The sequence below is a fragment of the Diorhabda carinulata genome, chromosome 4 (assembly GCF_026250575.1).
Source record: "Diorhabda carinulata isolate Delta chromosome 4, icDioCari1.1, whole genome shotgun sequence".
NCBI classification, from domain to species: Eukaryota; Metazoa; Arthropoda; class Insecta; order Coleoptera; family Chrysomelidae; genus Diorhabda; species Diorhabda carinulata.
The window spans coordinates 7,911,012-7,923,245 of NC_079463.1; the positions used below are offsets into that span (position 1 = coordinate 7,911,012).

The 12,234-nt window shown below is 31.0% G+C and overlaps 1 protein-coding gene across 1 annotated transcript; it reads right to left on the reverse strand.

Annotated features, from left to right (window-relative positions):
- Window positions 1-807: 807 nt before the first annotated feature.
- LOC130892626 (facilitated trehalose transporter Tret1-like) lies at window positions 808-10,110 on the reverse strand. Its single transcript, XM_057798133.1, has 3 exons — window positions 9,967-10,110; window positions 5,424-5,568; window positions 808-3,611 (listed from the first exon to the last, which is right to left on the reverse strand). The coding sequence occupies exons 2-3, from the start codon at window positions 5,530-5,532 to the stop codon at window positions 2,272-2,274; spliced, it is 1,449 nt and encodes a 482-aa protein (XP_057654116.1). The 5' UTR covers window positions 5,533-5,568; window positions 9,967-10,110; the 3' UTR covers window positions 808-2,271.
- Between the last annotated feature and the right edge of the window lie 2,124 nt (window positions 10,111-12,234).

Sequence of the window (12,234 nt, forward strand, 5' to 3'; positions counted from 1 at the left end):
ATAAACATTCATGTGAAAGTGTTGATGGCACAGTGGAATTAATTAGTAGTACGCTTGTTTTTGGTAGATCTACGATTTACAGAGTTATCAAAGACAAGAAATGGGGCGAGTTTCACACACCAAACGAAAATTTCAAATAAAATATCATGTGAGAGAAAGGAAAGTACAAGCGTTCTTCTTTAGAACAGAATTTCCGACAGTAGACAAGGATCACCCTGAACTGAGTCGAGGCATAATATGGAAACTTTTAAAATAAATAGGTTTTTGCTGGAAAAAGTTCCAGGCGAGATAAAACTGATACAAGTCGGAGACAGGCTTTTTCAAATAGTTTATCTACTGGTTTAATTCCACTCATTGAAAAGGGGCGCAGACTGATAATAGTACATACACATCGACAGTTTAAACAGATTTTTTAAAAGTGGTTTATTGATTCTGTTGAATCTACTCGTTCAGGTGACATGAAGGCTGATGTTTTTAATGAATGATTCGATGAAATGGTAGATCGTCTTCCTTAGTACTGTATAATAATATAATAGATAACGCAAGTTATAAATCCAGACTATTCAGAAAATTGCCCACAACCAAGTGGTTAGAAAATGATTTACAGAATTGGCCAATTTAGAAGAATACTAAGTTCTATTCTGGTTCTATGAGAAAATAATTGTGTTTCCTTAATAAATTTATGAAATTGCAAAAAATTCTGGAATGGTGATGGTTAGATATCCACCATATCATTGTTAACTAAGCCCGATTACAGTAAAAATAAAATACATTATCAGAATCAAAATATAGTCGAAATGAAAACTATTTATTCAGCAGAAATCATTTATTTTTTGTGTATAAAATGTATAAAAGAAAATTTTTTTATTTACAAATAAATATTTCTCTATCAACGCTGAGAACACAGTAAAATAAGTTACATATTCTTAAAAATATAATCCTTTATGTTTTATTTATTACTCAAGAATTACAAAATTTTGAATGAAGGACTAGACTAAAAATTTTCAACTACCACGATATTTTTGTACAGTTAAGAAATATATAATAATAAAGCTACAGAAATATACTGAACTATAACAGCAATTCATTGTCAAAAATCAAGTTGCTAGTATAAAAATTGGGTACTTTAGGTAAGCTCAACGCATAAAAATTTCAAGTTTTATAGGATCAAATGAAAACGCAATTGGTTTAATGCTAGTTAGACCTATCAGCGGATCAACAGTGGAATTGATAAAAACATTAGAAAAACGGTTCACTTTTAAGATATTGAAGAAGATGGTCATCCTAGGGTATTAAAAAATGAAATTTGATGTTTTATTAGCCGTTAAAGGTAAACCTTATAATACTGCAAGCCAAATTGCTGTGGAACAAGCATATTTCAACAGTCAACGTTTTCTAAAGCAAAAAGTACCTACCTATCGTACACAATTTAATTACGTCAAGAAGTCGATGCCGATTGACGTGTGCAGTTTCGTGATATTTTGTAGGATTTATCTAACCGTAATCCATTTCTTTAAGCAAACTATGTTTTCTAATGCTTCACATCTGCAGTGAATGGTCAAAATTGCAGATACTTGAGTAACGATAATACTCATTAGATGACTGAAGGTCACATAAATTTGATCGGTGTTTAGGCACGATTAAACAATGACCCAATTATAGGTTAGTTATTCTAGTTACTCCGATATATTTTCAAATGCCAACAATTCTAACTATATAAATATAAGCATTACTCAGTTAAGTATGATACTACCCCGATCCATAATTTAATTAAAAAATCAAAGGTAACGTCATCGTGACTAAAGTAATGTCGAACAAAACCTCCAGATTTTTATCTAAATTGAATTGCTAGTAAAAAAATGAATAATTCATCAACGCTCTATATAGAAAAAATCCCAAATTAAAATAAACATTAGTATAACGTGACTATTGGTCGATGGCAAAAATGAAATTCCTTTGTCCTTTAAACGCCAGGAACGTGATGTTTGACAGTAAGTCAACTGTATTTCAGGGACTTCCTATGTATTTGAATGCTTTTAGTGTATTAAAAACAGTGCACGCGGTAGATGAACGGCCATCTAGCTTACGAACCGGTAACCCAGAAACAATAACCTTCCTACTATTATTTGATAATTTTTAAGATCGAGTTCTTATCTATAACTAATAGTTTCATGGAAGGAACAAAACATTTCTAATCATTTAGTGGCCATGATTTTATAATCGAACTCAACAACAATCGTATCTAACTTTTAGTGGCAGTAATAAAAATACTTAATTGCAGCCTTGTAAAATTTTTTGAATTTCGGAGAAAGTTTTGCCCTTAGTTTCTGGTATGGTTAGATATAAACATATGAATCCCAAAAAAGAGGAAATACTGCATATAAAAAAACACCAATGTGTTCCAATACTTTCGGAGAGCAATGGAAAACTAAAAGTTATTAAAGATACGAGCAATTCGTCGAAAATCAAAGTACAAGCTATACCTTGCGCCCTTAAATCGTCTGGAAAAATTTCTCCAACAAAAGCCATAGGTACATTTCCAAGACCTATAGCGTACATAATAACATATAGAATGACACATAGAATGGCTACCCAATGAATATTTTCGACTAAAGAAGAGTTTATAGATTTTAAGTAGAAATAAATACCTAGAAACAACATGGGAAACATGCAACAAATTGATGAAATTAAAAGCAGTAATCTTCTTCCATATTTATCGATAAAATTGGTAGCGACTAAAAACGTCACCATCTTAACCAATCCCACTAATATACCGACAGTATCTCCGGATAAACCAGTACCAGCTTCATTGAAAATCACACTTATATAAGCTAGAATTATAGATATACCAGATAATTGTTCAACTAAAAATACCTCAAGACTGAGAAAAAATCCTCTTTTTGTCGCACGATTTCTGAAAATATCAAAAATATTTCTCTTTTTAGCCGTAGCGGTATTTCTTATAACATCTTTTATCTTTTTAACGTCTTCTTCTATATCTTCATCGGTTTTTGTTCTTCTCAATTTTTGCAAAGAAATAATCGCTTCAGGTATTCTATTTTTAGAAACTAAATAAACGGGCGATTCAGGTAGGAAACAAGTGAAAATTAAATGTAGAATGGGAGGTATTGCGCATATCAATGTGAATACTCTCACACTACAAAACGAACCGAATATAAAAGCACCCAAAAGTCCAATGGGAACTTGCATTGCCATTAAGCAACCTAACTTTCCTCTATCATTTTCTTCTGCTATTTCACTGTTATAAATAGAAACACATAATAAAGCTCCACTAGCACTTGCACCAGTTATTGTCAAAGTAATGCAAAGTAGATATATATTCGTAGTAAATGCTGTTATTGTCAAACTAAAAACCAATATTGTAGCAACCAATCTTAAAGCTATCGCCCTTCCTAATGTATCTGCTATCTTCGCCCATACTAAGTAAGAAGCCGCCGTACCAATTAAAGGAAGAGAAACTACTAGGGATGTTTCAATAGTTGTTATTTCCGCACCCAAAGGATTAATATTAGTATCGTTGGAATGTAGCTTAGACAATACAGGAGAGCTCCAACCAATACTCAAACCGAACGAAGTCACCAACAGACCAGCTGAAAATAATATTAAAGTATTAGATTTTGTATCCAGTTTGGAAATTATACTGTCTAAATTATATTTTGAAACAACCAAGGCTCGTTTACTCAATCCTAGTTATTTATTATACATGAGAAAAAAGTTCGTATAATACACATTTTGATTTTAAAATTGTGAACTCAGTAGTTGTTTAGAAGTTATTCCTCCACCGGAATTAATAGAAGTATTCAAAGTTGCAATGTATCTTCGGGCTAACCAATGATGGTTAACTATATTCGTTGTATTAAAACATCAAAACTACTTTGAAATAAAGTATTTATTAAATAATAAAATAAGTAGTTAAACGTGGTTTCAATAATCCGTATATCATACTAGAACGAACGCCAGAATATCAAGACATCTGTCTGTTTACAGCCCGCTCTTAAATACTGAAAAATCCTATTGTATGAAAGGTTATAATTATCTATAAGTATGAACGTTCGAATCAAAGTCAAATACGAAATTTGATACTCCAATGGCACTCCAGTGTCCAAGGACACCAGGAGTCAATCATCTATGATTTGGGTCCCCATTTAGATAGTGTATCATAAATATTAATGAATACAATGAACCTTGAATTCAAGTAGCTAAATTTGTTATTCTTCGCAGTCACATTAATATAAGATAGCAAATTGGTTATCCGAGAGGATACGTTAATTGAGGGTAAAAATAAGGAAACCCTATCCTTCCACTAAATGAATAAAAGATTTAATTATTCAATGATTAAAAGTATGTTATGATTCAATAATAATGTAGACTTTTCATATTTCAAACTAATTGCATTTTTAAAACAAAATAGAAAAGGTTACAAGTCCAAGAAAGCTACGATTTTCAAGTGTATACAAATTAGTGATTTTTCAAGTTTATTCAATGGTCAAGTTTGTTGAATTTGGGATTGCAGGAGCTTGTCTTATTTGTGAAATCAATCAGGTGATATTAGATGATATTAAAGATTCGGAAGAACGTGAAACTTAAGGAAACAAATAATGATGTAAACAGAAGTTTTGTGATTATAGAAAAATATGTTAAATTTTATCGAATGTACATATATCCCGTCGTCCAGCAGCAGCAAAAGATAGCCGCCTGTTTTATGCATATCTCAATGGAAAATGTATCAATCAGATTGTGAATGTGAAGTTTTATAAGATTCCCAAGACAGTAGCTAATTATTTTCAACTTGAAAATACTTATTCATATAGTCAAATAAAGGCCATCAACGGTCTAAAGGCTATGTTGAAGAATCGGTAGCATACAATACAGAAATAAAGTGTTTAGCACGTGTGGTAGTGCTGAAATAACACCGGATTTACAACCAAGTACAAGTGACGTCAGGAAGAAATATAATTCCAGTAGTGCTGTACCGAATAGTTTAAAGAACGTGTCATTCAAGCAATGCACATTTAATAATTGTACTTTAGATATAAAGGAAATATTCATTATACTTTATTGTATAGTGAAATATTCTAAAATCAAATACAGAAATTTCATAGAAAGTGACATTTTTTTACCTGTCAATAAAGACAATTTTTTGTCACCACAGAAAAAATTTTATTCCTTGAAATTAATCGACGGAATCCACAGTTAAAACTATAAATAAAGGAAGAAGAGGAGTTTTAGTAGCCTCATGAAGGACTCTACATAATAATATGGTAAAAATATGCAAAGTTCTTCATGACTTGATTAATTTTGTTATGTTCCTATCTAAATTCAATACTGTGCTGAGTATTCTAAACGAGTCTTTGATTTATTAAGTGGAATGATTTAATAAATAATCAAGTTAAGTTTAATACCTGCCAAACTGTATAAATATGTGAACCAAGATACTTTGTACCACACTTTGTGAGTTACTAAATTAATTTTTGAGAATTCCACTTGTATTTGGACTGGATTGCATTCCATTGCACCACGTATAGGCAAATTATCTTTGTTTCTTATCTGAAACAGAAAGTATATCATTGAATCAACAGTTTTTAGGTGAAAATAAAATTTATAGTTATATATAAAAACTTTCATTTATTTTTTGAAATCTATTCTCTCGTCTCATCAAACCTCGTACTTATTGTCTACAATTTACTGCCAGAAAAAGACTTCGAACACTGGAAGATTCGCATTAGACGGTGCTAAACAGATAAGCAATCTCACAGAAAATAGAAAATAACTAATAAGAACGAATAACCAGTTGAAGTATATGAGAATTGTTGGTGATTCAACAGCATAGGGTTGGATTGAGAGTGGCAAAAAAATAAGAAAAGAAAACGATATTAGTGAGCTCTGGGCGAGCTCAATTGAAACTTTTTACATACAAGAGTAAAATAAACAGAAGTATACAAGAGAAATAGTAAAACAAAAGAGAACTGGAAGAAAAACGAAGATAAGGAAATTACATTGGAGAGTAACTTGGAGTATAGGAAGACATATTATTTAATCTACAGACAAAAAATAAAGAAGAATTGGAAACATAATACGAACAAATGAAGAATGACTATGATAATAAATAATTTCTATAGAGAAGTACGAGCGTTGTCCTAAAAGTACCTGACAAACGTAACACAAAAATTTTTTAAAAGAATATATTTATTTTTCAACGCAATCTCCTTTCAACTCCATACACTTTTCCCAGCGATGTTCAAAAAGTTCTATACCATTTTTATAATAAGAATTGTCAAGCTCCTCAAAATAGTCATTAACTGCCGACATCACCACTTCATTGTTAAAAAATCTTTGACCGACGAGTCATTTTTTCAACTCTGGGAACAGAAAATAATCCAAGGGGGTTAAATCTGGCGAATAGGATGCATTAGATAGCAATTCAAACTTTAATTCATTAATTTTGGCCAAGGAAATAACGGATTTGTGAGCTGGTGCATTATATTGATGAAATAACACTTTCTTCTTAGCCAAATACGGCCATTTTTTCTTGATTTCTTCGCTCAAACGTTGCAATAAGTTTGCATAATATTCGCCGCTAATAGTTTTTCTTTTTACAAGATAAACAATGAAAATTATCCCACGCGCAACCCAAAAAAACGACACAAAGATCTTGCCTGCAGATGGAACGATCTTTACCTTCTTTGGAGCCGGTTTTCCCTTTTCATTCGATGATTTGTCGTTAATTTGTGAAGTAAAAAGCAGTGGAATATTATGTACAATATAACTACGTACAGAATGAATCTTCAACGGAATAGGTTTATACATGAAATTTAAAAAAGACTTACTTGAGCACTGTTACCTTCGGAACGCTAAATTCATCACAAATTTAACACAATAAAGAGAAATTAATCAAGTAATTCTTTTATATAGTTATCTAAAAGGATATATCAGTGGTTGGTAATTTTACAATACGCTACAAATCAGGTAAACTCAAATATTAATACGGTTTTCCGACATTCGACCTCAGAATCCCATATTATTTGTATACAATGAAACATTATATACAGTGTCTTTACTAATTAATCCAAAATATTTCAATGTGCTCTTCGTCTTCGTCTTTTAAGTCGAGAAATTCTTATAATCATGTTTGATAAGTCTTGTAGTTAATGAGATACAAGGTGTCGAATTGCTTTATTATTTTATTAGGAGCAACAACATGTTTTCAACATAAAAGAAACATTGTACTTTTCAGAGCAAATGTTCAAAATGTGCACATCCAGCCAATGGATTGCCGAATACTGTCGAATATACCAGAATTATTACGAATACCATTACGTATGATATGATTTTGAAGATCTTTTGAGTTTAATATCGAGGTTGTGTAAATGAACTATTTTAGATATCTCCACACACAAAAACTCAGAGGATTGTGTACAGATAACCTAGGAGGCCATGGGTGTGGAGATCTTCGTCCAATCCAGTGATCTGTAAAAACGTTATTCCAAAGCTCGCATACCATCACTGAAAAATATGGAGGAGCACAGTGATGCATGAATTAAAGGTACATCTTCCAAAAAAACTGAAAGTCCATTCTGGAAAATGAAGATATTTCTGACCTGTCAACCGTATCGAAAAGAACCGTGCTATAACTGTTGTATGTGGATTTACATCAGCCCGTATGTGGTCATTATTTTAAAATTCATAATGCCATGTCTTAAAAAATTGAATCCATCCGTTTCCGAATTTATTAAAAATCCATTCGCAACATAGTGTACAGAGCGGAAGGTCAGTAGGTAGCAAATGCTGAACACGTTTCAATTTTGGCAAATTTATTTCCTGACCCAAGAACCGCTCAAGTTATAGATAGCTATAGCGTAATGAAGTGCCACCACATTATTAGTACAATGTCCTGCAGTACCTTAATGTAAAACGTCCCAATCGGTGAAGGATCGAGGGCAATCTGATGTTCCCTTCCATTCCATTAGATTTCTTTCTATGCGGATATATGAAGGGCATTTTGTACAAGACGGAACCTCCTGATTTCTTAAAAGAAAAATGTTTGATCAAACCAGATATGTTAGAATAGGTTAGAAGACAATTATTCATGATTAGGATGTTTTAAGTCGTTCGCAGTGTACATTTTGAACATCTTTCTCATTGATATTCAAAGCAGTTCCTAGTACAGGGAATTTTTGTGATCATATGATTACATTTTATTCTATCTTAATTATTGCAGTAAACTTCAAAGTGATAGAATTTTTGAATAGAGATGTTTCGATCGATATATCACATATTTGCTTTCTATTGTATAGCTTTTCATCAACAATTTAGCGCCCCTGAAAGAAACCCACCCCGTTTTCCTCGTTTTCATTTTAGTTAATTTAATTGATTTTTTCCTAAAAATGCCCAAAATTTCTTTAGTTCTGACAAATCTACAGCTAATCAGAAAAAATTAATTACATAAAACGAGTTCACCACTTGCTTCCTGTGAGGAAATATTGCTGCTTTAGACGGACGAAACGCAAATAATATCGTTGACTAGCTTAAAATATCTTTATTAAAAGAAAAAACAAAATATTATCACTTCAAAAATAATAAAAATGATACCACAGAATATCTGTTTATCTAATAACTAAGGGGATGGTGAATGAACAATGAATCAATCGACATAATCTTTGACAACTCCAGATTCAAAATCTACACGCATGGAATTGGTTGGAAACATATTGAACAGATTGGGTGAAAAGACAGTTCTAAAATTCAGTTTCTAATTTCTCCTCTTATATCCTTTCGTTCAATACCCTCAACTGTTTTTTTATCGAAGTCACATTCCTTATCAATCACGAAGAAACTTCTTGGCCAAATATCCAAAATTATTTGCAGCATTAAATTTTGTTTGAAATAATCCCATAAAAAGTAATCAAGAGAGGCTAAGTCAGGGTATATAGCAAGCCAAAACAAATTAGAATATCTGTGGATAAATTTTCTATGGAAACTATGTTCAAGATATTTAAGTTAGGCAGTATCATGTTATTGATACCAAATACATTGATGTTCTAGTCAGATTTGTTTGTGAAAAATGGGAGTTCATTAGCTAGAAAAGGTACTAATAACATGTTCTCATAAATACTACATCACATGTTCCATATCTTCAAGCTTTTCAATACAAAATTAAGATTTTCCTTAGACCTCTTGAGACAATGTTATGAGAAAAGAAATCAACTGAACAAAAATGACTTACTATAAAAAAAATTATATCTCTTGTAAACAAAGTTTTGATATGGTTAAAACTCATCAAATAGTTTGGATATGTTCAAATGAACAATAATATGACAAATAAGGGAGTGTACGTAGAAAATTTAACGAATGAAGGTACAATAATGTCTGAAATAGCTGTTGTTTGATCTTGAAGGAAATGCAATAAAAAATTATGTGTATTGTGACTATTGTGAAAACATGAACGCAGCATTTTTGAAAAATTCATAGATATGTAGTTGAACTGTACATAATTACAATGAATAAAGAGTGCCTACCTAAAAAAAATTAAAGAGTAAAATACGAATTATTTCTTGTTAGAAAATAACACTATTGATTGCTTTTATGATGATGTGGGAAAAGCTACTAACGAAGCTACATAAATTCATATTTTTGGATTTTTAAAACGATTAAAAGTTCTTTCAAAGTAAATGCAGACAGTAGGACCTGCTAGAAAACATAGTAGCACTAATAAAAGTAAATTGAGATTATCCTAATTTCGAACCAAAATTTCAAACTTTTCTCTGCTAGCTTCTGATTTAGATAATATCTTATCGATGTTATTTTTCAAAATTTCTGGATATATCTCTTTGTTACTATTGATATATTGAATTTTACACTATTAGACTATGAGAAAATAGTGACAAAACAGAATAATAATATTTGATTAACCAAATAATTTTAACATACTATTTGGATACTACTAACCTTGCTCTAGTTTTTGTTCACTAAACTAAATATTTTTCATGAAAGTAGAAGGTGTATACATTACAATAATAAGAATGTTAAGTTTACACTAAAACAAATTATCTAATTTGTAACAATAATGTTTTGTAAATCAAGAACAAACCTGAATTTGTATTCGTATATTAGAATTTGTCAATATAAGACTACTAACCTAAATACTATTGTTTAGATCAGCAGTTTTCTATAATAAATTTATAAATTTATTTTTATATAGATGGTTGCAAATAAATTGATGTCGATTAAGCAAAACAGAGAAGTTTTGTTAGCGCTCACTGTAATTGGTATTTTCTTGCTTCAGAAAATAATTGTTGGATGAGTAATTTTCTTATCGCCCTACCAATACTCCTTTATTAATTCTCCTCTTCTTAATGAATTTCATATTTTACATATCCAGTGATCAAAGACAAATGGGATAATTTTATTATGTACAAGAGTTGCTACTTAAGCTTTAAAATAGACAAATAAAAACATATATTTATAATTGATACCAATTGTCAGTGCATTTTTCCATGTCATTCGAACGCATCAATCATTTTTTCGGATGTAGAAGCGGAAATAAGAAGAAATAATTGGATACCAAACAAGACCTGTGCGACGTATAACCCATCAATTCTATGTTTTGACTATAAAAAAACGTTTTTATTTGATCTGATGTGTGAGAGCTCGCATTGTTGTGGGTGGAGAATTTTTCTTAATTTTTTTGTACACTTCTAACAGATAAATACTTTTTTATCATTCAGAATTGACCATTCTATATTGCTCTAATGGAATGGTGGCGAGTTGTCGAGTTATTCCGAAAAAACAAGAGACCATTTGCTTCGAAGTGCTTCGTACGCGAATAACTTTTGTTGAATTTGGCTTTTGGTTTCTTTTGAATAGTCATACTTATACCACTGAAATTTGGAGACTCAAAATGATTGTGACCAATAATTTTAATTAGATCCCGATTGCGAATCAAGCGACACCTATTTTTTATAGCTAGAGCTATGAACAAATGAATCAGTTGATACTAAAATTCTAAAATCAGGTTCCGCGTCTGGTTAGTTTTCAAATGTTGTTTAAAAGAATACAAAACATATACAATGTAACAATTTAATTATCATCATGAATGCTAGAGGGCGTTGTTTCATATATGCCGTCCACCATTTTCTATAACATGAAATCAGTAGCTAACGGGTGGATGGACAGCAGTTCCAATTTCCGCCATTGGAATACTTCGTAATACCTGCCGTAATTTTACAATCTTTTGTCTTGGGTCTATTGGTGAGAACCAGATCTTTAATTCGTTATCTAGAGATTTGTTGTCATTGTTAGTGATATTAGCTTTACATTTAGATAACGATATCTACCGGCAATGATAAGATTATTATGAGAATAGTCCAAATTACTGCAGGTAGGCTAATCTTTGAAGAAATAATCTCTAAAATATATGATGCCCTCTAGCATTCACGTTGCTAATTAAATTGTTTATAATGTAATCCAAAACTGGAATGAGGAATGTTCAAAATTTATTAAAGAATTCAGTTATCATATAAAAAGTGTCACTCAATTGGATAATTTAAAGAAAATATCATTTTTTTCAATGAAAATGAAAATAATTTTTCGTGTTTTCACGTGCCACATCTGTTATAATATTTTTTTTCCTGAATCTTAATGTAATCTGTTTCTGTAATTTTCCTCAAGATAAACTTTTCAAGCAACAGTTTATTTATGTATCCAAAATTATGTAAATATTATCACCAATTTATGTTGTGGCAAAAATTACAGGTGTCACTTTCATATCGCGAAAAGCTCATGAATACACCACTTTTGGATAATTTTCAGGTTTAATGACTCCTTAAAATATAAATTTAGATTCGGATGAAAAAGAAAATTCCACCTTTAGTAAACAAGCAAACGAAATTTATATATACCAATAGAGCTCGAAAATATTATAGACAGATTCGAACTAATACAAAAAAATACAATACGAACTCTTGTACAGAAAGGATTAGTCTAGCTCTCGCAAATTGTGTGAAAGAAACTTTTGACTTCCACTAGCTACATAACACCCAAATCTCAAACTTTAGGACAATTATCTTTAAACAAATCCAAAATCAAACTTCTCCTGGTAATGTTATATACTGATCTAACCTACCCCTCGCTACACTCTCCATTGAAGGAAAAAACACCACTTACATAGAAAAAATAGAAACAAAATACGATGCTGTAAATAAAGAACTCGCACAT

Coding starts and splice junctions, on each gene's coding strand:
- LOC130892626 (XM_057798133.1), bottom strand. CDS start 5,532: ATGGAATGCAATCCAGTCCAAATACAAGTGGAATTCTCAAAAATTAAT. Junction 3,612..5,423: donor ATATTTATACAGTTTGGCAG/GTATTAAACTTA, acceptor TATTATTTTCAG/CTGGTCTGTTGGTGACTTCG.